General features: G+C 43.3%; 1 protein-coding gene across 1 annotated transcript in view; it reads right to left on the bottom strand.

Moving 5' to 3' along the window:
- UNKL (unk like zinc finger) overlaps positions 1-27,001 on the bottom strand; it is a 147,927-nt gene that overhangs the window by 55,096 nt on the left and 65,830 nt on the right. Inside the window, exons 10-11 of the mRNA XM_044980315.1 lie at positions 18,110-18,298; positions 14,296-14,358 (exon numbers count right to left, since the gene is read on the bottom strand). Of these exons, the coding sequence (XP_044836250.1) occupies positions 14,296-14,358; positions 18,110-18,298 (252 nt within the window). The remainder of the gene's footprint in view (positions 1-14,295; positions 14,359-18,109; positions 18,299-27,001) is intronic.

Genomic DNA, 27,001 nt, shown 5'->3' with positions numbered 1-27,001 from the left:
ACACATGAAGATGGGGATTCCTTGCTCTCCTCCTACCCCATCCTGGTACGTACACACACACACACACACTACTCCTGAGGGCATTCTGTGCCAAAAATTAAAAATTCTGTGTCAAAAAAATAAAATTTTTGCACACAATATTTTAAAATTCTGCAAAATTCTGCAAATTTTATTTGTCAAATAAATGTGGAGGCTCCAGCATGGCATTGGGGAACACAGGCCATTGGCTGCACAGAGGTGGGAGATCACACTGCAGCTCCACGCGGGACACGGACTCAGCAGTGAGGCTGCACCCAACCCTGACACAGAACAAGGACCAGGCCTGCCCCAGAAACACCCCAGTGCCTTGCCCCTCCATGCCAGGTGCACCAGGTGTGGGCAAGCAGGCTCAGCCTGGCAGAATTCAAGTATGGAGGAGCTTAGTGTGGGGGGATGCAGGTGAGGGTTGAGAGGGTTCTGTGTGGGGCCATCTGGGTGCGGGCAGCTCAGTGGGGGATCCAGGTGCAGGGGAGGATCTGGATGCACAGGGGCTTGTTGGGGTTTTTTGGATGCAACAGTAATGGGATGCTGCAGGGAGGTCCAGGTGAAGGTGGCTGGGGCTCTATGAGGGGGGGTGTCTGGGTATAGGGGGGACAGAGCTCGGCGGGGGGTCTGAGTGTGTGGGGCTCAGTGTGGGATCCAGATGCTGGGGGAGTGGAGCTCAGTGGGGTGGTGATCCAGGGGCAGCTGGTTGGGGCTTGGTGGGGTGGGGATCCAGATGCGAGTGGCTCATCGGGGTGACCCAGGTGCAGGGGTAGTGGGTCTCCTCAGGGGGGTTCTGGGTGCATGGGGGGTGAGGCTTGGTGGGAGGGTCTGGGTATGGGGGGGTCTGGATCCACAGCGGTTGGGGGAGCAGCTCCCCGTAGTGATCCCTCCCCCTGCAACTGAGGAGAGATGAGTGCAGGAAAGGGGTGGGGGGGAGAGTGTTGCGTTTGCAGAGCTTCCTGCAGCTGGAGGAGAAATCTGGGGGTGGGTCTGACCCAGCCCTGGATGCCGTGCAAGGAAAGAGGAAGTCCTGTCCTCCCCAGCCCAGCCGGGACTAGCAGCTGAGCCTGGCGCACAGTAGGAGAGACCAGCCAGGTCTTCCCCAGTCCGCCCCCTGCCCTACAGTGATTTAACTCTCTGCCAGCTGCCGTGGGCACCCAAAACATACTGCTGGGAAAAGTTGCATGACTGCTCATAGACTCATAGACTTTAAGGTCAGAAGGGACCATTATGATCGTCTAATCTGACCTCCTGCACAATACAGGCCACAGAATCTCACCCACCCACTCCTGTAACAAACCCCTAACCTATGTCTGAGCTATTGAAGTCCTCAAATCATGGTTTAAAGACCTCAAGGTGCACAGAATCCTCCAGCAAGTGACCCGTGCCCCACGCTGCAGAGGAAGGCGAAAAACCCCCAGGGCCTCTGCCAATCTGCCCTGGAGGAAAATTCCTTCCCAACCCCAAATATGGTGATCAGCTAAACCCTGAGCGTGTGGGCAAGACTCATCAGCTAGCACCCAGGAGAGAATTCTCTGTAGTAACTCAGATCCCATCCCATCTAACATCCCATCACAGGCCATTGGGCATATTTACCACTAATAGTCAAAGATCAATTAATTGCCCAAATTAGGCTATCCCATCATACCATCCCCTCCATAAACTTATCAAGCTTAGTCTTGAAGCGAGATATGTCTTTTGACCCCACTGCTCCCCTTGGAAGGCTGTTCCAGAACTTCACTCATCTGATAGTTAGAAACCTTTGTCTAATTTCAAGCCTAAACTTCCTGATGTCCGGTTTTATATCCATTTGTTCTTGTGTCCACATTGGTACTGAGCTTAAATAATTCTTCTCCCTCCCTGATATTTATCCCTCTGATATATTTATAAAGAGCAATCATATCTCCCCGCAGCCTTCTTTTGGTTAGGCTAAACAAGCCAAGCTATTTGAGTCTCCTTTCATACAATAGGTTTTCCATTCCTCAGATCATCCTAGTAGCCCTTCTCTGTACCTGTTCCAGTTTGAATTCATCCTTCTTAAACATGGGAGACCAGAACTGCATGCAATATTCCAGATGAGGTCTCACCAGTGCCTTGTACAACGGTACTAACACCTCCTTATCTCTACTGGAAATACCTTGCCTGATGCATCCCAAGACCGCATTAGCTTTTTTCACAGCCATATCACATTGGCGGCTCATAGTCATCCTGTGATCAACTAATACTCGAAGGTCCTTCTCCTCCTCTGTTACTTCCAACTGATACATCCCCAGTTTATAACAAAAATTCTTGTTATTAATCCCTAAATGCATGACCTTGCACTTTTCACAATTAAATTTCATCCTATTACTCCAGTTTACAAGGTCATCCAGATCTTCCTGTATGATATCCCAGTCCTTCTCTGTATTGGCAATACCTCCCAGCTTTGTGTCATCTGCAAACTTTATTAGCACATTCCCACTTTTTGTGCCAAGGTCAGTAATAAAAAGATTAAATAAGATTGGTCCCAAAACCAATCCCTGAGAAACTCCACTAATAACCTCCTTCCAGCCTGACAGTTCACCTTTCAGTATGACCCACTGCAGTCTCCCCTTTAACCAGTTCCTTATCCACCTTTCAATTTTCATATTGATCCCCATCTTTTCCAATGTAGCTAATCATTCCCCATGTGGAACCGTATCAAATGCCTTACTGAAATCGAGGTAAATTAGATCCACTGCGTTTCCTTTGTCTAAAAAATCTGCTACCTTCTCAAAGAAGGAGATCAGGTTGGTTTGGCACGATCTACCTTTTGTGAAACCATGTTGTATTTTGTCCCAATTACCACTGACCTCAATGTCCTTAACTACTTTCTCCTTCAAAATTCTTTCCAAGACCTTGCCTATTACAGATGTCAAACTAACAGGCCTGTAGTTACCTGGATCACTTTTTTTTCCTTTCTTAAAAATAGGAACTGTGTTAGCAATTCTCCAGTCATATGGTACAACCCCTGAGTTTACAGATTTATTAAAAATTCTTGCTAATGGGCTTGCAATTTCATGTGCCAGTTCCTTTAATATTCTTAGATGAAGATTATCTGGGCCCCCTAATTTAGTCCCATTAAGCTGTTCGAATTTGGCTTCTACCTCAAATGTGGTAATATCTACTTCCATATCCTCATTCCCATTTGTCATCCTACCATTATCCCTAACCTCCTCATTAGCCTCATTAAAGACTGAGGCAAAGTATTTGTTTAGATATTGGGCCATGCCTAGATTATCCTTAACCTCCACTCCATCCTCAGTGTTTAGCGGTCCCACTTCTTCTTTCTTTGTTTTCTTCTTATTTATATGGCTATAGAACCTTTTACTATTGGTTTTAATTCCTTTTGCAAGGTCCAACTCTACATGGCTTTTGCCCTTTCTCACTTTATCCCTACATGTTCTGACCTCAATAAGGTAGCTTTCCTTGCTGATCACTCCCATCTTCCACTCCTTGTAGGCTTTCTGCTTTTTCTTAATCACCTCTCTGAGATGCTTGCTCATCCAGCTTGGTCTACAACTCTTGCCTATGAATTTTTTCCCCTTTCTTGGGATGCAGGCTTCTGATAGTTTCTGTAACTTTGACCTGAAGTAATTCCAGGCCTCCTCTGCCTTTAGATCCACAAGTTCTTCAGTCCAAACCACTTCCCTAACTAATTTCCTTAATTTTTTTAAGTTAGCCCTTTTGAAATCAAAAACCCTAGTCACAGATCTATTTTTGTTTAATCCTTCCATGTAGTTTGAACGGAATTAGCTCATGATCGCTCGAACCAAGGTTGTCCCCTACAACCATTTCTTCTGTGAGGTCCTCATTACTCACCAGAACCAAATCTAAAATGGCATCCCCTCTTGTTGGTTCAGCAACAACTTGGTGAAGGAATCCATCAGCTATCACATCCAGGAAAATCTGAGCCCTATTATTATTACTAGCACATGTCCTCCAGTCTATATCTGGGAAGTTAAAGTCTCCCATGATCACACAATTCCCATTAGTATTTACTTCATTAAAAACATTAAAGAGGTCTCTATCCATATCCAAATCGGATCCCGGTGGTCTATCTATAGCACACCCCAAGCACTATCCCAGGGGAGGTTCTAGTAGCTTTCTTTCCCAACGTGATTTTTGCCCAGACAGACTCCGTCTTATCCATTCCATCCCTTCTTATTTCTTTACAATCTACCTCATGATTGATATACAATGCTACTTCACCACCTTTGCCTTTATTTCTGTCTTTCCTAAACAGCACATACCCTTCAATACCTGTACTCCAGTCATGACTATTATTCCACCACGTTTCTGTGATCCCTGTAATATCTGGTTTCACTTCCTGCACCAGTAGCTCTAGTTCCTCCATTTTGTTACCTAGGCTCCTCGCATTAGTGTACAAACATCTTAATTTTTGCTGTTTGGCTTCACTGACATTCTTTACCTGATTAGGCACAGACATTCTACCGCCAGTATCACCAAGTAGACTGGTATCTACACTACCCTTCCTCCGTATGTCCATTCTCCTACCCACGGATGTATCCTTTCTTTCTTTGTTTTCTTCCCTCTCAATGTTAAAATCCGGCGTGGAGATTACCTGGACATCTCCCAACCATCTCCCCCAAATTCCTAGTTTAAAGCTCTCTTAATCAGTTGTGCCAGCCTCCATTCTAGATGTCTATTTCCCTCCCTACTCAGGTGAAGTCCATCTCGAGAGAACAGTCCTCTGTCCATGAATGTTTCCCAGTGGCCATACATCCCAAAGCACTCCTTATAGCACCACTGCCTGAGCCATCTGTTGATCGTCATAATCTCGTCATACCTTTGTTGCCCTTCTCTAGGAACAGGCAGAATCCCACTGAAGATCACCTGAGCCTTGATTTCCTTAAGCGTCTTCCCCAGCCTGGCATAGTCTCCCTTGATACATTCCAGCGAGAATCTAGCCGTATCATTTGTTCCCTCATGAAGGACAATCAGTGGATTCTTTCCTGCTCCAGTTAGGATCCTCTTCAGCCTGAGGTCTACATCCCGTATCTTAGCACCCGGCAGATAGCACACCCTTCTGTTCTTCGGATCAGCTCTGGTTACAGGGCTGTCTATTCTTCTCAGTAAGGAGTCCCCAATCACATAGACCTGCCTTTTCCTGGTGATGGTGCGATTCTCCAGTCTATCCCCTGTTCCCTCTGGCTGCAAGTCCTCTCGATTCCTATTGTCCCTTGCAATCCTCTGTAATCCATCCCGTATCCTCCTGGGGCTCATATTTGGTGTTATCTCCCTTGACTCTTCCCCACTTCCTATAGGATTAGCTGCTCTTCTCTTCTTCCTTGCCCTCTCACCTTCAGTGACAACCTACTGTGCCCCTTCTTCATTTTCAAACTCCACAAACCTGTTCCTGAGCTCTATTTCTCCTTCACTAGCCCATCTTTTCCTCTGCCTGGTTCTCTTAGTCACATGCTTCCACTGTCCACTTTCCTCACCCAGCAGTTTCCCCTCAGAGTTCTTTGGTCCTGTTTCCATCTGCAAGTCTGAGCTTTTCCCTTCAGACATGTCTTTGCTCCATCATCTGCTCAAACTTCCTTCCAAACTCAACCAGAGTTTCCACCTGCATCTCCAATCCTTGGATCTTTTCTTCCATCAGCTCCATCAGGCGGCACTTCATGAAAACAAAACTCTTTTCAGGTACCCCCTCTAGGATCATGTACATGCTGCAGCTTCCACATCCAGTCATCTTCATTGTGTCTTCCACTGCTGCCTCTGTATCTGTCATAGTCTTCCCACCTAAAACCTGTTAGTCCGGGAAACACAAACCAAACCAAACCACCACCACCCGCAGCAACACAAACCCCCAACAAGCACCAAAACACTGCCAGACCACCACACACTCCATTCACTAGCCTATCTGTTCCTCTGCCTGCCTCTCTTAGTTTTCCCCGCAAACTCCTCCAACAGAACTCCCACTCAAACTCCCCTGTTTACAACTCTGGTTGCTGGCTCCTGCGCTGCTGCAGCTGTCTGACTGCTCTTGCAGCTACCCTTTGTTTCCCCATCAGAAAGTCATTTTTCTGCGGGGAAGCAAAGAAATCTCTGGGGGCAGTGAGGTAGAATTCCCCCAGAAGTAACAAATACACATGCACATGGCTGCTCATCCTCCTCATCCACCATTCCAAGACACACACACACAGCTGGGTGGCTCCTCATTTCTCTCCTCCTCGTCTTCTCTGACAAAAACAGATGGGGAGCTCACTGTCCCCTTCAGACACACATCTGCAGTTGTGCATTTCCTTGTTTTCTTCCCCCTCTACAAGGCTAACCCTAACCATAACTTCAATTCCCCAACCCTAGGAAATACCTGACCAGAACAGAAAAACAGATCAAAAAGTAAAATCCAAGAGACTGAGAGCACGAGATAATTTTTTTTATTTGCAGCATTTTTTTATTTATGCAATAGTATTTCATACATTCTGTTGCATTTATCAGGAGGTTAAATAATTTTTAAAAAATTTACAGGAAAGAATGTTAAGAATGAGCTAAGTATTGCTATTTCTATATATTTGTGGCAAATGGTCAACACTATTGTGGTGGGTCCTGTGCTTTCCCTTGGTATGGTGGGTAAGGGTGTCGCCCCTGCCCCTATTCTAGGGCTCTACTAGTGTCCTGGAGGGGGAGAGAAGGGGAGCAGGAAAGGGACCCAGGTCTGCCCCAGTGATTTCCCTACAGAATTTTCCCAACACCCCCCCAGTTTTGTGAGCTAGTTACATACCCATTTAGTGACTGTTTGGAAATCTGAATTTAAACTGAAACATTAATACACACTTTAAAAGCTTATGCAGTGTATGATAAAATATGTGCATGATAAAATATGATAAAATACTGAAAAAGTATAATAGATTTGAAAAGTATGAACATAGACTAGCTTCCTTGCTTCCTTATACAGCTGTTTTTTATGATGTCAGTGCATTCATTTCGGTGATGTTAGCCAACCTAATAATTTCAAATGATGATTTGTAAGCAAAGTCTAAATGAGTTCTCCCTGACAGCTAGTGATGAGCTGCGGGCTAAGGCTTCAGGGCCAGATTATATTTACATTCACACCTAATCTACCTAGGTATCCAGCAAACAGAGCTGTGTTGTCCAAGTGATAGATTTTGGCTGGGGTTGGGTTACAAACGTAACCCAAATGTAGGGGGAAGGGGGGATGAAATGTTGTTCTTATTGTACGAGTAAAGGGCAGTAGAACTGTACTTAGCCTGTGATGATTTGAAGGCATCAAGAGAGAGGGTGGGGACCTGTCCCTCTCCACTGTTTAAAGACAGAGCTGATTAGGCTCAATAGATAGTCTTTTGTTCTGTTAAGTGACCACTGCAGCTGAAATCACTGACAATCAGGTCTAAGTGCTTAGTCCTGTTGTGGGGACAGTGGTCCTGTGGGTACAGTGTTTTTGTGTAAGAGACAGCCCAGACTGCACTAGCAGCGAGGTTCCCGCACTGAGAGCTCAGCTGAAATCACTGAGAGCTGGTGGAACCTCAAGAGACCAACTCGCAGAGGTCACAGTGGTAGGTGACAGCAGAAGGTGACTGTGCATGGCCATTGGCAACAGAGCGGTGGAGTGAACAGTGGCACAACGAACAGCCATGGCCAGAGTGAACTGTGCCTTTTTGTCCCCCACCTGGGAGGTGTACTCACGTGAAAGTGAAGTCTGAGTCTCCACTGACCAAGGACAACACCGGTGAGTGGAGTGCGGTGGAGGGAAAAGTGAGGGGCACGTTAAATAAATATTTGTTTGTTGGACTATATTTTAGTCACTTTGCTCCAGAATGCTAGAGTTGTGACTGGGAATGGAAACTTATATAAATATGTTTCCCATTGGCCATTATCTTTGAAAAATCATGGCGATCGGGGGAGGTCTCGGATGACTGGAAAAAAGCTAATGTAGTGCCCATCTTTAAAAAAGGGAAGAAGGAAGATCCAGGGAACTACAGGCCAGTCAGTCTCACCTCAGTCCCTGGAAAAATCATGGAACAGGTCCTCAAGGAATCAATTCTGAACCACTTAAAGGAGGGGAAAGTGATCAGGAACAGTCAGCATGGATTCACCAAGGGCAAGTCATGCCTGACTAACCTAATTGCCTTCTATGATGAGATAACCGGCTCTGTGGATGAGGGGAAAGCAGTGGATGTGCTATTTCTGGACTTTAGCAAAGCTTTTGATACAGTCTCCCACAGTATTCTTGCCAGCAAGTTAAAGAAGTATGGGCTGGATGAATGGACGATAAGGTGGATAGAAAACTGGCTAGATGGTCGGGCTCAACGGGTAGTGATCAATGGTTCCATGTCTAGTTGGCAGCCGGTATCAAGTGGAGTGCCCCAAGGGTCGGTGCTGGGGCCGGTTTTGTTCAATATCTTCATTAACAATCTGGAGGATGGTGTGGACTGCACCCTTAGCAAGTTTGCAGATGACACTAAACTGGGAGGAGTGGTTGATACGCTGGAGGGTAGGGCTAGGATACAGAGGGACCTAGACAAATTAGAGGATTGGGCCAAAAGAAATATGATGAGATTCAACAAGGACAAGTGCAGAGTCCTGCACTTAGGACGGAAGAATCCCATGCACTGCTACAGACTAGGGACTGAATGGCTGGGCAGCAGTTCTGCAGAAAAGGACCTAGGGGTTACGGTGGACGAAAAGCTGAATATGAGTCAACAGTGTGCCCTTGTTGCCAAGAAGGCTAATGGCATTTTGGGTTGTATAAGAAGGGGCATTTCCAGCAGATCGAGGGATGTGATCATTCCCCTCTATTCAGCACTGGTGAGGCCTCATTTGGAGTACTGTGTCCAGTTTTGGGCCCCACACTACAAGAAGGATGTGGATAAATTGGAGAGAGTCCAGCGGAGGGCAACAAAAATGATTAGGGGGCTGGAGCACATGACTTAGGAGGAGAGGCTGAGGGAACTGAGATTATTTAGCCTGCAGAAGAGAAGAACGAGGGGGGATTTGATAGCTGCTTTCAACTACCTGAAAGGGGGTTCCAAAGAGGATGGATCTAGACTGTTCTCAGTGGTAGAAGATGACAGAACAAGGAGTAATGGTCTCAAGTTGCAGAGAGGGAGGTTTAGGTTGGACATTAGGAAAAACTTTTTCACTAGTAGGTGGTGAAGAACTGGAATGGGTTACCTAAGGAGGTGGTGGAATCTCCTTCCTTAGAGGTTTTTAAGGTCAGGCTTGACAAAGCCCTGGCTGGGATGATTTAGTTAGGTTTGGTCCTGCTTTGAGCAGGGGGTTGGACTAGATGACCTCCTGAGGTCCCTTCCAACCCTGAGATTCTATGATTCTATGAAGATTTGAAGATATGAAGAATGGAAACTTATATAAATATGTTTCCCAGTAGGCCAAGATTTTTAAAATGCAGTATTTGCCAAGGTTGTTATCTCACATTGTTGCTATCTTGGGAGGTCATTATGTTGGGGAGTTTCTGTACTAAACATTTTTATTATAATTAATTTTTACATAAGAATGGTCATACTGGGTCAAACCAATGTGCCCATATAGCCCATTACCCTGTCTTACAACAGTGGTCAAGGCCAGGTGCTTCAGAGGGAATGAACAGCACAGGTAGTCATCAAGTGATCCATCCCCTGTTGCCCATTCCCAGCTTCTGGCAAACAGGCTAGGGACACTCAGAGTATGGTGTTGCATCCCTCTCATCCTGGCTAATAGCCACAGATGGACCTATTCTCCAGGAATTTATCTAGTTCTTTTTAAAATCCTGTTATAGTTTTGGTCTTCACAGCATCCCCTGGCAAAGAGTTCCCTGGGTTGACTTTATATTGTGTGAAGAAATACTTCCTTTTGTTTTTTTAAAACCTGCTGCCTATTAATTTCATTGGGTGACTGCTAGTTCTTGTGTTGTGTGAAGGATTAAATAAAATGTCCTTATTCACTTTCTTCGCACCAGTCAAGATTTTGTAGACCTCTATCATATCCCCATTAGTCATCTCTTTTCTAAGCTGATAATTCCCAGTTACTTTAATCTCTCCTCCTGTTTCATACCCCTCATCATTTTAGTTGCCCATCTCTGTACCTTTTCCAATTCCAATATATATATTTTTAGGATGGGTGACCAGATCTGCACACAGTATTCAAGGTGTGCACGTACCATGGATTTATATAGAGGCAATATGATATTTTCTGTCTTATTATCTATCCCTTTCTTAATGATTCCCAACATTGTTTGCTTTTGTGACTGATGCTGCACATGGAGTGGATGTTTTCAGAGATCTATCCACAATGACTCCAAGATCTCTTCTTTGAGTGTTAACAGCTAATTCAGATGCCATCATTTTGTATGTATAGTTGAGATTGCTTTCCAATGTGCATTACTTTGCATTTATCAACATTGAATTTAATTTGCCATTTTGTTGCCCAATCACCCAGTTTTGTGAGATCCCTTTGTAGCTCTTCGCAGTCTGCCTGGGACTTAACTATCTTGAATAGTTTTGTATCATCTGCAAATTTTGCCACCTCACTGTTTACCCATTTTTCCAGATTAATATGTTGAATAGGACTGGTCCCAGTACTGACCCCTCAAGGATACCACTATTTATCTCTCTCCATTCTGAAAACTGATAATTTATTCCTACCCTTTGTTTCCCATCTTTTAACCAGTTACTGATCCATGAGAGGATCTTCCCTCTTACCCCATGATGGCTTACTTTTCAAAAGTCAATTTAAATTAAATACATTTTTTTAATTATATATATTTTTTAGAAATCTAGATCTGTTATGTGTTTTGGTGTAACTTGCATTTTCCTTATGTTAAATTTGGATTATCCTAACAAAACATTTACTTTATTCACTTTCTTCACATCAGTCAAGATTTTATAGACCTTTAGCATATCCCCCCTTAGTCGTCTCTTTTCTAAGCTGAAAATTCCCAGTCATTTTAATTTCTTCTCCTGTTTCATACCCCTAATCATTTTAGTTGCCCATCTCTGTACCTTTTGCATTTCCAGTATGACTTTTTTGGGATGGGGTAACCAGATCTGCACACAGTATTCAAGGTGTACATGTGCCATGGATTTATATAGAGGCAATATGATATTTTCTGTCTTATTATCTATCCCTTTCTTAAAAAAGCAAAGGTTTCAGAGTAGCAGCCATGTTAGTCTGTATTGCAAAAAGAACATAAGCTTTCGTGGGCTACATCCAATGAAGTGGACTGTAGCCCACGAAAGCTTATGCTCAAATAAATTTGTTAGTCTCTAAGGTGCCACAAGTGCTCCTGTTCTTTTTAAAAAAGCAAACAGAATGTTGGGAATCACTGACTGCCGCTGCACACTGAGTGGATGTTTTCAGAGAACTATCCACAATGACTGCAAGATCTTTCTTGAGTGTTAACAGCTAATTCAGACTCCTTCATTTTGTATGTATAGTTGAGATTGTTTTCCAATGTACATTACTTTGCATTTATTAACATTAAATTTCATCTGCCATTTTTGTTGCCCAATCACCCAGTTTTATGAGATCCCTTTGTAATTCTTCGCAGTCTGCCTGGGACTTAACTATCTTGAATAGTTTTGTATCATCTGCAAATTTTGCCACCTCACTGTTTACCCATTTTTCCAGATCATTTATGAATATGTTGAACAGTGCTGGTCCCAGTACCGACCCCTCAGGGATACCACTATTTATCTCTCTCCATTCTGAAAACTGATAATTTATTCCTACCCTTTGTTTCCCATCTTTTAACCAGTTACTGATCCATGAGAGGACTTTCCTCTTACCCCATGATGGCTTACTTTTCAAAAGTCAATTTAAATTAAATACATTTTTTTAAAATGTATATTTTTTTAGAAATCTAGACCTGTTATGTGTTTTGGTGTAACTTGCATTATTCTTATGTTAAATTTGCATAATCCTAACAAAACATTTACTTTATTCATATCTCTTTTATATATCTCATTGGTCCTGACACCCCCCCTGTAAATTTGAAAAACCCCCCCTAATTTCAATTCCTGGGGAAGCCACTGGTCTGCCCCCTACTCCAGTCCCAGCCCCTTCAGCTTCACAGGCTTCTTACCCCTGGGGCAGAGTTTCTCTCTGTCTTCTGTACCGGGGGAGCCCCTCTGCCATGCTTGGGCAGGGTCTCCCTTCCCCTGGTACTCTGATTCTCTGGTCAACACCACTATGCCTCCAAACTACAGCCAGCTCTCCTTCCTCTCTCTTGTCTGACTGAAGCAGGGGGTTTTATTAGGTCTCAGGCAGGGCCTTAATTGGCTCCAGGTGTTCTAATTAACCTGTAGTAACCTCTCCTTAGTCCACAGGGAATAAGGCTCTGATCATCCTGAAGCTTATATACCTCCCATCGATCACTCACCTGTTGCCCTCTGGCCCTGCTGTATCACATATTGTATAATTGTGTTTATAGCCACTGTACATTGCAAACATCAATCAAGATAAAATATTAAAATTAGTGCCAACCATGTAAAGATGTCTCACGAGGAAAACTGTAATTGAGCCATGATCAGAGTTAACCTAACTGCCAAGCATTCTAATTATAGATGTGTAGAAAATGTGACTATAAAACACACTTGAAAGCCACCTCTCACACACACAAGGATATTTCAAACATTCTTCTCAGCTGAATCCAGGGTCTCCACCACCAACTGTATACTTTCATTCACAACTGACTCTTCTGGCCCCCTTTCTGACCTGCAACCTTAGCTCACTCTTCCAAACTGGTTTCTCCACTCCCACACTGCTGGATATCTCTGGAGAAAATCCAGAGACAATGCAGGTTTGTTCCTGTCCTCAATCAGCACAGCTATATTCCTTGTCAAGAAAATTTACTTCTTCCTCCCTTGTGAAGTCCTCACTCTTACAATCATAGGCACTTCTCCCTTTCCTCACAGCCCCTTCCTCACATTCTCTCCACTCCTTTGCTGCCTAGGGTCTCACACATTAATGCGTAGAGAAAACTAGAATGGTCTTGCCTTAGTTTCCAGAGTTTCTCTGAGTTTGAAGTGTTATCCTCTTCTAGTCTCCAGCTCAATCTTCTTTCTTGTTGCCATCCCATCCGGTTTTCTTATCTACTCCCTAATCCCACAACTACATTTAAGCAAACATTGTTCCCTCCAGCCTCCAGCTTTGACCCCTCCTGCCTCTCCAACTACCAACCTCATCGCCTTCCCTTTCTCTCCAATCTCGAGTGCATTGTCTTCTCTTAAAGCTTAAAGATCTGTCCACTCTCGCGTCTTGATCCTATACAATGTGGCTCCCTCTCCCACTCATTTAAACACTTTTGCCAAGGTCACCAGGTGCAGTCCTCAAAGCTTCTTTTCCATTCTCATCCTTCTCGACCTTTACATGGCCATTGACATAATTAATGACTCCCTTCTCCTGCCTTGACTTTAGACTTTCTGATTCTTCTACCACTTCATGACCCCTCCTTCAGTGTCTGTTTAAGTGGCCCCTCCTTCTCTCAGCTGCTGTTCTCCAGACCTTTGTCATTTTTTTCTGTTCTTAGGACCCTTATCAATTTTTCCACCTGAGCTCTCCCCTTGATATGGTCTCACATCTCCACCTGGATGCCCCCACTGCTAGCAGAAATTCAGATTGTTCAGAAGTAACCACCTCCTCTTCTCTTCTGAATCCTCCCTCCACACTCTTCTATCTCCATGATTGTCGAAGATTCCATCAGCCTTCTAGTTCCACAGGTGTGAAAGCTGGCTGAATTTTCAACTCTCATATAGATGCAGTACTATCTCTAATTCCAGCTGGTTTTAGCTCCACAATAACTCCAAAATCTCTCCACTCCTCTCCTTTATCACCAGGGCTCTTGCCCAGATCCTGTCTTTTTGCCAAGACTACTTATCCATTCCAAACTTCAATTCATCCAAAACTCTACTGTGAAAATCCTCTACCTTACACAAGCAATGACCACATAACCCTCTAAAAATCCCTTCACTGGCTCTAGATCATATCCCAAAACAAATAATGGGTTTTCTCCTTCTTCTCCTTCATTCCATGTCTCCCCCTCTCAAATCCCACTTCCTCAAGAAGTCTCATAAAATTACACAGTCCCATCAGTTTAAAAGACAAATAACCAAACCAAAACCTGTGTAGCCTTCCAGACACATATTCTTGATCACATTGCCTCAGTTTTCCTCCCCCTCCTCCAACACTCCCCACAGTGTCCTGCATCGATTGTACTCTTTTTAGACTGTACTAATTCCAGACACATCTGTGGTGCTAGGCAGGTAACCATACCTGCTTATTGTCTTGTTCACTTATTTTCTGATAATTGTCAGCTGGCAGGCTTTTCTGTTTCATCTGGAAAAAAGAAAAACCTCAGTCAAATATCAGCTTAATGAGTGGATGTTACTATAAATACTTAGTGCAGGGCCGGCAGCAGCTATGTCCTACTATTTGGAACAATCTGATCACAACTCTGCCATTTCAATCCTATAGAGAGTTAAGCACTAGCTGTCTTGGATATGGTCCCTGCCTTAGCTGTTCCTAACACTGGGAGAGAACATGTGAAATTTCATCTGTCAAACTGTTTCTACCGCCAGCTTTCTGGCCTCCAGCTTGACTGAATACCAATGGACAAGAGTGTTTCTGCCTGGCTAAGAATGGGTATCAGCTTTGGCCTGATTCAATAACTCTGCCACCCCCCATCCACAGATGACCACCTCTCCTTCTCTCTCCTTTTTCTTATGTGTTTATCGATCTGTGTTTGGTTAAGGAAACCCATTTAACAAAACAACAGCTTTGTGAGCTGAAAACATTTTGGCTGCAGCCTATTTAATTGTGCCATCACAATCTTATTAACATTGTCATAAAGAACCTATTAATATCACTATCACAATCTAAGCAAAGTGTAACAAACAAAGCTGATTTTGCAAGTTAAGTTGTCTTTGTGGGAAGCAAAAACAACATCAAAGAAATTCCATAGCTACACAGAAGTCCATGTTGTCATGGGCTTCTTCCAGAGGAGTTAAGCAGGCCAGCAGCAGGTATTAAGAAACTGGAGACTTGGGCAGGCTGAGGCTAGAGGGATAGACTCTGTTGTGGGGGAGAGAGGCAAAAGGATTAAAGTCAGTGGAAGAGTGGGGAGGAATTGAACAAGCAAGGGCAAAGTTGTAGATTCCAAGGCCAGAAGGAACCACTGTGGTCATCTAGTATGACCTCCTGTGTAACACAGGCTATAATTTCCCCAAAATAATTCCTAGAGCATCACTTTTAGAAAAACATCCAATATTGAATTAAAAATGGTCAGTGATGGAGAATCCACAACCACCCTTGGTAAACTGTTCCAGCGTTTAATTACTCTCAGATTTAACAATGTATACCTTACTTCCTGTCTGAATTTGTATAGCTTCAACTTCCAGTCATTAAATTGCGTTATATCTTTCACTGCTAGATTGAAGAGACTATTGTTAAATATTTGCACCCTAGGTAGATATTTACAGATTGTAACCAAGTCGTCCCTTAACCTTCTCTTTGTTAAGCTAAACAGATTGAACTCTTTGAGTCTATCACTGTAAAATATGTTTTATAATGCTTTATCATTCTCATGGCTCTTTCTCTGAATCTTCTCTAATTTATAGCATCCTTCTTGAATTGTGAGCACCAGAATGGGACACTGTATTCCAGCAGCGGTCTCACCAGTGTCAAATACAGAGGTAAAATAACCTTCCTATTCCTATTCGAGATACCCCTGTTTATGCATCCCAGGATTGCATTAGCTCCTTTGGCCACAGTGTCATATTTAGAGCTCACATTCAGCTGATTATCCATCAATACCCCCACATCTTTTTCAGAGTCACCGCTTCCCAGGACTGAGACCCCCATTCTGTAAATTCTAATGTATTGAAAGTGACAGAATGGCCAAGCAGAGCAATGGAGGATAGAGATAGATGGCTGATGTAGGAGATGAGGTGGTGATCAGAGGAAACTCAGAAATCAACAGAACTGATGGAGCATTGTTTAGTAAACACAAAGTTGAGCAAGTGGCTTTTTTGGTGAATGACAGAGGTGATCTAGGGTTGAACATCAAGAGGTGGTGAGGGAAAGGAAAAGGAATGCTAACCCTGTTTGTTTTTTCAAAGTAACAAAGACTATGCAGAAACCTATGGTAGACATCACATATCTGAATAAGCTTAACATAATCAAGTGGGTTTGGTTGCTGGAGAGTAGGTTTCTTATGTGTATTTGATAAATGACAGCTATACAGCTAGATAACCTTCTGTCAACAATGACATTTCCTTTGTTATGAGTTTTTCCACTGTTAACCTGTTCCATTCCTGACAATGCTTCATGTAAGAATCAAAGCATCTTTTTGCTAAATAAAACTTTATTCATTATAAATAAGTTGGCCTGCTGGACATTTACATTGCAAATGACTTAAGTCAAGGTTATGCACTAAGCAACAATATGTACTTTGATGGTAGAATGTGTTGGTAGGGGGCAGTACTCAACAGCACTGGGGCTCACTTCCAGTTTACGTCTTATGTTCCTAAAAAGCTCATGGTTCAGGATTTCAGCCAACCACCTGGCAGAGTCAGGAAAGGATTTCTGCTCCCCTTCTTCCCCTCACATTTAAAAAAAAAAAAACCTCCTTCAGTTGAAGCATCAGGGATGGCTATGGTTGAAGACGGAGACATCAGACAGGGAGGGCTGGGGCCCTGAGGCAACACCAAACATTCTCTCTCCCAGGTGCTTGGCTGGCTGGCTGGTTCTTGCTCTCATCTCAGGGTCTAACTGATCACTATATATGGGGTTGGGAAGGAATCTCCCCTCATGTTAAACTGGCAGTGACCATGGGGGGTTTTCGCCTTCCTCTGCAGCGTGTGGGTACAGATCACTTGCTAGGATTATCTGGGTATATCTCAATCTTTTCCCTACCGTTGTGGGAACCTCGAGCACTGGTGCTCCTCAGTCCCTCCTATTCCCTCCTGTGGCACATAATAATTTAGTCTCCTGAGGGGTATAATAGTTTGATATAATTTTGATTGTTGGGTTTAGCTTCTGGGTGCTGGGTGGTGTTGGTGGAGGTCAGACTGGATAATCTGGTGATCCCTTCTGGCCTTGAACTAGGGTGACCAGACATCCCGATAAAATCGGGACCATCCTGATATTTAGATGTTTGTTCCCCAAAGATTGGTCGAGATGCAATTTGTCCCAATATTTCGCTCCACCAGCAGCACTCTGCTTTTTTCCCCTCCCCACCCCCCCATCTCCATGTGTCCCGATATTTTCTTCCTCTCATTTGGTCACCCTACTTTGAACACTATGACTATTTACAGTAGAGCAGATCTAATTTCTACTGAAGTCAATGGGTGTCTTTCCATTGATTTTAACAGGAGCAGGATCAAGCCTCTAATGAGTAATATTTTGTAGCAAAAATGAGTCCTTGGTAGGAAGTTCTCAATTAAGTAAAAAACCCAAACTGATTGCTTTAAAACCTATAAGGCAACTTGTGCATAATCTAATGGTGTAATAAATCAGATACTACATTGCATCCGACGATGTGGGTATTCACCCACGAAAGCTCATGGTCCAATACGGTTGTTAGTCTATACGGTGCCACAGAACTCTTTGCCGATACTACATTGAGTTCATGATAAACATCTACATAAAACGTGCTTTAACTTCATCTAACCCATTTGCATGTTAACTTTTTAACCAAACTGAGGACTTCGTAAATGGAAAAATTCCAAAAAATTCCAAAAATTCTAAAATCTAGAATAAATTAAAAAAACAAAAACAACTTAAACTGAATATATTTGAAGAATATATTTAGGTCTGTTTTAAAGACAAAATGGGATTGGAAAAATTTTCCGCTCTTACATTTGGAATTGTGCTCTGTAAACATTTTAACACTTTTACACAACAAGTTGCTAAGATCTAAAGCATGTATTAGCAAAAATGCCATCTCAAAGTGCTGGGGGGGGAAGGAAGGGGGTGTTAAGAAATCAAAATGCATTTTAGAGAGTTGAGGGATATAAAAGAAAGGTTTTCCGTAGGCTCTAATTTTATCTATCTCAAGATTTTATTTGTACTTCTAGTATTTACATACCTGATCCTCTCGTTCAAAACCTGGTGCTTTTGGGTAGCTAGAATTTGGTGAAGAAACACCTGATGGGCTACACTCGGAACACAAAGCACCATTTGCTAATGATCTTTGCCTACAAAGGGGTCCAATAGGCGATAATGAGCTACAGCTACCAGAGCTTGACATTACTGTTGGACTTGAGGCACAGGAAATCTGTAGGAAAGAGAAAATAGGATCTGTCCAATATACTCTACTCTACTCCATTTTTAAATGGTTATTTAAATAACCATACACCTACTTATACAAATACATACACATATGCATATGCATGTTTAAATGGCAAAACCTATGTTAATGCAACATTATTTTTCAAAGTTGGAAAATTCACAGTAATGGTTCCAAAGGCAAACATTCACACAATGCACAATTAACCTGTGGAACTCATTGCCACAGAATGGTGTGATGGCCAAAGTATAACTGAGGTGAATAAAGAACTAGACAAGTTCATGCAGGCTAGGTTCATCAATAGCTATCAACCAAGATGGTCAGGAATATAATCCCATGCTTGCGGTGACGCTAAACCTCTGACTGCCAGAAGCTGGAGGTGAAGATAGGATTGGAACTCTCCAAAATTGTCCTATTCTGTGTACTACCCCCAAGTCTGACCCAATATGGCAGTTCTTACATTCATATAGACCAGGGGTGGGCAAACATTTTGGTCTGAGGGCCACATCTGGGTATGGAAATTGTATGGTGGGCCATGAATGCTCATGAAATTAACAATTCAGAGATATTCAAAGGGGGGCTCTATAAGGGATGTTACCCAGGCGGGGGAGGGACTCTATAAGGGATGTTACTGAAGTGGGAGGCGGGGGACTCATGGGGTGTGTCGCAGAGGGGTGCTCTACAGGGACGGTACTAGGGACTCCTAGAGGCCCTGCTGGCAGTGACACCAAGGCGGCTGTACCACGCCCCCTAGCTGAGACGAGTGAGGTCCCTGGGCAGTTTCGAGAGTCTGGAGGGTGGTATCCTGTGATGCTGCTGGCCTTGATCATTGGCTAGTTTGGGTGGAGGCTGGTGCGAGGAGGCATGTAGGGACAGGGTTCCAATCCCAGAAACAGCGGGATGAAGTCTGGGTAAGCGGTGCTGGTCGCATCTGCACAGTATGGCTCTGCGTGCAGGAAGATGGTGCTCATCAAGGAGTTGTGAGTCGGTGGCTGGGGAGCACCAGGTGGGCGGAGCGGGGCAAGCCCCCGACCCTGCTCCCCAGCGGGAGCTCAAGGGTCATATTAAAAGGTCTGATGGGCTGGAAGTAGCCTGCAGGCCTAGGCTGTCCACCCCTGATATAGACCAAAGCCTCCACTGGTGAAAATCAAAGACTCAATTAAAATCAATGATCTGGCTGAAGATCTGGCCCTACAATTCTGCCTTTTTTGGTGAAAAATTCAGCCCAGACATTTCTCTATCTGGAAAATGAACAGGTGAGACTATGAACCGATTTCAGCCCTGTCATATGCAGATACAACTCCCATTGAAGTCAATGTTACAACTACTATCATAACTCCAACTGTATTTCTTCAAACAGTAATTCAAAACTCATATAGTAGGAGCAAACTCAATCCTACCGAGACTCCACTGACTTCAACAGAATTGTGTTTGCTTACACTAGGGTTGAATTTGGTCCTATGTTGTTATTTCAATAAGTATAGAAACACTCTCAGAGGGATAATTGCACTCAGTGCATACTTGTTTACAAAAAAAAGGACATTATCCTCTTGCAATATACAGATGTCTACTCCTTTACAACTATTTTCCCATCTACTCTAAAAAAAAAACCCCACAAGCGTCACATAGTAAACATTCCTTGTTGAGGAAGACGTATACCAAGTCTGAATTCTTAAAATGACATTGCTTGCAGTAGCTCACTGCAAAAAAAGGATATGTAATTTGTCAAATTAACGAATGGATATTTTCAATATTCAGGAAACTTGGAAAACAACCTCATGAAATTTAAATAAACTGTCACAAAAATTTTACTATTAGCATAAGAACAAGTACAAGATATTTCATTCCTAATGGTAGTTTTTCTAGAAAGTTAAAAACTCCTTAAAACAAGGGCTTCACATAAAAGTGTACCCTCAACCATAACTGTAGCAATGCTATATTTTTAATCTTACCAAAACACATGGACTCTCAAGAAAATGACTGACTATTTTGTCAACAACATTACTTCTATAACAAAGTAAAGGCAAAAACATAGCGTGAATCCAATTCTATTTTATTTTGGCCAATGGACATTACTTTTTATACACATGCACTAACAAATTAGCATGAAGGTTTAGGTCAGGGGTCTCAAACTCAATTTACCTTACGGCCAGTGCCAGTCCTCAAATCCTCCCAGTGAGCCAATAATGTCACTGAAGATGGTGTTCAGAAAAAATTTATATTGTATTTTTTATTTCAAATTTCTTAGAAATAATAAAACTGTCACACAACTTTACACAATTCTTCGCCTCCCAGAGAGTTTTTAGTGTTGGCCAGCCACCTGGCAATGCTTCAGTTCTGTCACTGTGTTAATGTTTGGCCTCAGTGACTGAGCAGTTGAAACCTTCGGGATTGCAGCAAGGTGTACATCAGACAGTTGTGTTCGGTATTTTGACTTGTATTCATCATGGGAAAAAAGTGAGGCTGCTTCTATGGCTGATTCTGTCCGGCAACTAATGATGCTGCCTCCATGGCTGACTCTTCCCAGCAACTAGTGATGGTATGTCTGTCCCTCTCCCCCAGCCAATGGAAGCTGCGGGGGGGCAGCGCCTGTAGTTGAGAGTGCCGGGAGTGTGTCTGACTGCGTCTCTCCTCTGCGAGCCACAGTGGGGAGGTTCTCCGGCCGCAGATGGCCTGCGTGGGACTTTAAGACCCCTGGTTTAGGTAAAACACGCTACACACTGGAGCATGGAAATGCTCTTCTCCTTTGTAATATTTTTAAAAGATTAAGCAGGGCCGGCTCCAGACCCCAGCGCGCCAAGCGCGTGCGTGGGGCGGCATTTTAACGGGAGGGCGGCAGGCGGGTCCCGCGGACCTTCCACAGTCATGCCTGCGGGAGGTCCAACAGAGCCGTGGGATGACCGGACCTCCCGCAGGCATCGTAGGCGCGGGACCAGCGGCACGTCTGCGGGAGGTCCCGCGGAGGCGCGGGACCGGCGCCCGGCAGCGCGAGCGGCGCAGTGCACTGCCGTGCTTGGGGCAGCGGAATTCGTAGAGCCGCCCCTGAGATTAAGATAAATATTTAATAAAGTCTATGCAATAGACATGAAAGTGATTATGGTAAAGTTATCCAGACATGAAAGATTCATTGGTTTTATGTACTATTTAATAACTATTCTTGTGTGTACTCCCTTATAAACAACAAATCATGCCAAACATACATGACAGCTTTTTGTGGGATAGATTTACAAAAGCTAGTGAAAAGAAAAATGGTAGATGTAGCTTTTGACAGAGTATCTTATTTGAAAAATTAATTAAAATTGAGGGATAAAAAAATTTAATGTGGACTGAAAAATGGCTGAAGAATTGCAAACAAATGGTAAAAATAAACAGTGATATATCACAAGCTAAGGGGCAGCAATGTACCAGGCATGATTGGGAGAACTGCCATAAGCACCAGCCTTATTAGACATCTTAAGTAAGGACCAGAAAGATGGTGAATAAAGAGCATGTTAATGAAATCTACTGCAAGTACTAACTTGAGAGGGAGCTGCGAACACAAGTGAAGATGAAAGTGATACCAAGGGATGAAACGATGTAAAAAACATGGAAAGACTCCACGTACAGACCTTCACCTTTCTGTGTCAGAGAAGGTGGGAGAATGCTATATCTGGTGCTGCCCTGTTCCCCCACCCACCTCTGACCCTGCACAGAATCTCCACAGGATCTAGGAATCCATGCACAGAGTAAGAATAGGGGGTAAGGATGACCACACCTCAGCCTTGTCATTAATCTGCTCAAAAGCTAATGTAGCTTTGCGACTGCAATAATTTTTTTGCTGCCCCTCTGCCCCTTCCCAGCTGTGAGCCCACCTTTTCACTGACATTTTAGAGCACACACCAGCAAAGGAAGCTCTGGCAACTCAGCTCTATGATATCTCTAATGCCCATGTGCCTACGGGGGAACTAAGGAGCCAAAGAGCCACAAGAGGAGTCTGGCCTCAATAGTCCCAAGGTGGGTTTTTTTGTTTTTAACTTCTTTGTAAAGCTCCATGTGAACGTATGGTGCTATATAAACTTTGAACCACCACCACCACCACCATCATCAATCACCACAGGCAAAATCATGAAATCCTTACTCAAGGTTTATTCAGGCAGAATTCCTATTGAAATCAATGAGTAAGGATGTCATGATCTGGCCATGATGTTAATGTTACAGCATCCAACCATTATTCCTTCAGATGCCACTTCTTTTAACTCTGAAAAGTTTCTTTACTGAGACTGCCCTTGTACAAAGACAGTATTATTTACATTTGTTACATCCTTGAGCTTTAACATGTTAATTTTTCCAATTTCTCACTGTTATACAAAAATGTTAAGGATGACTGTCTCAGGACAAGAAGTGGGCTGTTCTCAAGTAGTTCTGTAGTTTATAAATGTGTGGTACAGTATTCAGTCCAACCTTAAAAGATTGTAAAAACAACTGAGGGTAACTTGATTATAATTAAGGCTCTGTGTTTGTCACAGAGATCACAGAAGTCACGGATTCTGTGACTTTCCGTAACTTTTGCAGAGGTCCATGTGGCTGGCCCAGGAGCCTCCTGAGCAGCTCGGGCAGCCCCTGGGCCAGTCGCACACGCTGCTGCTGGGGCAGTCTCAGGCCCACCCGTGGCAAGAGTTTGGTTGGGGGGGGGGGCTCAGGGCTGGGGATTGGGGTGCAGGGCGGTGCTTACCTGGGGGGGGCTCCCCGGAAGGGCGACAGGAACTCCCCTCCCTCAGCTCCTAGCTCCAACTGCTGCCTCTGCCCGTAGGCACTGCCCCCGCAGCTCCTATTGGCCGCAGTTCCCAGCCAATGGGAGCTGCAGAACCAGGGCTGGGGCAGAGTGGAGACAGCACACAGAGCTAGGAGCTGGAGGTCGCCACTTCCCAGGAGCCAGGTAGGGAACCTGCCCCTGCCTGCCCCCACCCAGCACCCACGGCGCACCCCCCCCTTCCGAGCACCTGTGGTGCCCCCCAGGCCGCCCTTCACCCCCCAAGTTTTAGTCAGGGGTATATAGTAAAAGTCATGGACAGGTCACGGGCCGTGAATTTTTGTTTACTGCCCGTGTCCTGTCCATGATTTCTACTAAAAATACCTGTGACTAACACAGCCTTAATTATAATCTACAAGTACCTATATACGGGGGGGGGGGGGGAATTCTGATAGAGGGATGTTTTATCAAGCAGACAAAGGTATAACGAGACAATGGCTAGAAGCTGAAGCTAGACAAATTCAGGTTGCCAATAAAGCACCCATTTTTAACTGAGGTTAATTAAGCATTGACCAATTTACCTAGGGTGTCATGGATTCTGCATAACTTGAATTCTTTAAATCAAGGCTGGATTTCTTTCTAAAAGATATGCTGTAGTTCAACTAGAAGTTAAGGGATTAATGTGGGAATTACTGGATGAAATTCTATGGCCCGTGTTACACAGATCAGATCATCATAATGCTTCCTCCCGTATGAATGGTGGCACACACACCTACACCTATAAATATTCAGAGCATGATACTTTGGAGTATGGCTCTGCTTTGAAAAGTGACCACTTAAAAATCCCATCTTTTTACTGAACTGATGTGCTCCCTGGTTGTAGTGAGCATTATACCTGATGATTTTAATGTTTTCTATTTTTTACTCCTGCAAGTTCTGCAGAGTCAACACAAAGAGGAGAAGGAGATGGATTCTTTTCTCTCCTGTGTATCATCAACTTCTCATTGTAGGTACAAAAACTGCCCACAATTATACCTGTGCATCCAAAAAGAAGGGTGCACAGTCATAAAGTGGGAGCAGAATTCAGAATCTCTATTATTAATAACGATACATGAGCCGGAAAGAAATCCACATGAGTTTCAGATCCAGACTGAGTGGGAGAATAGGAAGTGAGAAAATCCATCTTTTTTACTTGTAAACTGAGCAAAATAGATATGAAGCATAACTGAAATAAACAGAACACCCTTAGAGGCTTTTTTCTTTAACGAAAAGTCACTTTTCTGGGGAGGACTTCATTTTAAATCACAAAGTAAAAAGGTGTGCTGCCCATGGCCAACGGATCTGAAAAATGTTCAAAAGTTTGTAATTGCAAAATCAAAATTCCTTCAAACAGGATCAAAGCACACAACTGTCATTCCACCATACACAAAGTCAAGTCTGAAGATTTAAATCAAAAGATTTTTTAACCATATGTATTTGTGCACCAAAAAGCATAAAATTCTTGATGGCTAGAGGACATCTTGTCATATTCTAGTAACTCATAAAACAATGTAATACATTTTCTTCAAACTTTCCACATAAAATAACCCACAACCAAAAGAAGTTTCACCCCAAAATAGATGTTTTTGGACACAGTTTCAAATGACTGAAAATAGGAGTTTAGAAGAGAACTACTACCTCCAGAACAGTTGCTGCACTGTTAGTGTGATATTATAATGTTCTTAGAATGAATTAGTATTTGAACAGTCTTGCATAATCAGTTACCTGAGTAAAATTATGGTTTTTTTCCTGCAGGACTTCATACAACTCCACTCCTATCTCTGCTCCCCTTGCCTTTTGTTCTCCCTCTTACACCTGACATTTAACTTGGTTCATCTCACTTCTGAATTATCTTTATTTCTTTCTCCCAAACATAACACTAAATCCTATTTAAAAAGTACCCCTTGCACCTACAACAGTCTCTCACTTATTACATGCTCTCCTCCAAAGTTACTCGTTTTGTTTAGTTATTCTTCACCCACCACTGTTCTCACACTACCTGCTTAATACTACACTATGTGCTCTCACACCTATCCATAGTTACATAAATAGTATATAATTATAGAATATTTTTAAAGGATCAGTAAAATCAAGAACAAAAACCTAAATCTGCTTCTTACCAAACACCACTACTATGGGCAGCATTTTCTTCTGTTTGTTTTCTAGTCTCCTGTCTTCCTTCCTACCAAGCATGTAGAAGTAGCTCTATGTTATCTATCTGGTATGACTACAGCAGAAAGTCAGGAAACTTCTACCAAACTCAACAGTGATGGAATAATACCAGAAATGCAACATATTTCTCTGTTTCTCCTCCCTATACCTGTGTGACATTATCTGCAAACACAGCTTCAACTACTGTCTTTGTACTGATGACTCACATTTTTGCCTCTCTACTTGAGACCTGCCTCCCTTTGTTCAAGCCACTATGTCAGCACGTCTTTCAGACATCTTTGTCCAATCCCCACCTGAATGTCAAAATGGTCAAAACTAAGCTCTTGATATTTCTCCTCAAGTCCTCCCTTCTTATCCTCTTTCTCAGTCACAGCGGACAGCACCCTCACCTTGCTAATCATCCAGACCCGTGATCTCCGCTCCTCTCTTTTGCTCCACAAATATAGGCAGTGTTTAAATCTTGCCACTTCTCCTTTCACAACATCTTCAAGAACAAACATTTCCTCTCTGCTCTCACTGCCAAAATTTCATCCGAGATCATCTCACATTCTGTTTACTGTAATTTCCTCTTTTCTGGCTTTGGCACTTAGAACCTCACCTCTCTAAATCCACTCAGTAGGCTACTTCTGAAAATCATCATTTTGGCCATTATGTGGACTACATGACCATTCAAGTCATAGAATCACAGAATATTAAGGTTGGAAGAGACTTCAGGAGGTCATGTAGTCCAACCTCCTGCTCAAAGCCCCTCCATTAGCTCCCCTTTCTATATCATTAGCTTCCTTCCTGTCCTTCTCTTCAAAGCCTTTCACAATTTAGTTCCACCCTGCATAACCATCCTAACATAATGCTGACATGCACCTTTGCACCACCAATCTTGATGATCTTCTGATCTGATTTTCCCACAAACCCCTATGTGCTTTCTCTCAGGCTGTCCATTTGCCTAGGGAACACTTCCCATCAAAATCTGCAAAGCCATCACCCTTTGCCTCCTTCAGTTCCTTTCCTTAAGCTAACCTCTGCCAAAATGTTTACAGAAAACAACCATCTGATAATAGCTATAATGGTTAGGCAGATGAAAAGTTGTAACAAGCCAATTGATAGGAAAAACAAAAATATTTCACCCACTTATAACATTTTGTCTTTTAGGTTGCAAGTTCTCTGGGATAGGCCATTTCCCTCAATTTGTGTTTGTTCAGTGACCTGACCAGCACAATATGGGTGTGTGTATTTCTCAGGCACATAATCAAATCCTTCCCCTGTGCTGCCTTTCTTTCAACAGCTCTGAGAGAGAGAGAAGAGTCTGTATTTTAAAGGGCCCAAGACTTCTTTCCTTTCCCAGCATGCTTTCATATTTGCTGTAGAAAGAGCAACAGTTGGGCTTTCTTCTCCCTTCCCTCTAACACCAGGGTGACACCGCTATCCTCTAGTGGCTTCATCATTTCTTCTGCTGAGCTAGCCTACTCCGACCCATGCCCTCAAGTTCACTGCTCTGGTAAAAGGACTAGACATCTTAGGACATACTTATTTGTCCCCCCTCCCCACACACAACCTAACAAACAAGGGAAATAGTTCCTAGCTTGCTATCAACCAACATCTTGTTTTTCCTCAGAAATTTCTTCTTATTTGCTAATTGCCAATTACTCTGCATCACAGTATAGTTTAGATTATATCATCTTTGGAGCAGGGTTCTTAGGTGCATGTAAAGATCCATAAACCCCTCTAGCATGACATTTTGTCATATTTAAAGT

Source organism: Mauremys mutica, chromosome 11, assembly GCF_020497125.1.
Source record: "Mauremys mutica isolate MM-2020 ecotype Southern chromosome 11, ASM2049712v1, whole genome shotgun sequence".
Classification (NCBI taxonomy): domain Eukaryota; kingdom Metazoa; phylum Chordata; order Testudines; family Geoemydidae; genus Mauremys; species Mauremys mutica.
Note: the sequence above shows the minus strand (reverse complement) of the source record. Positions and strands in the feature narration are given on the sequence as shown.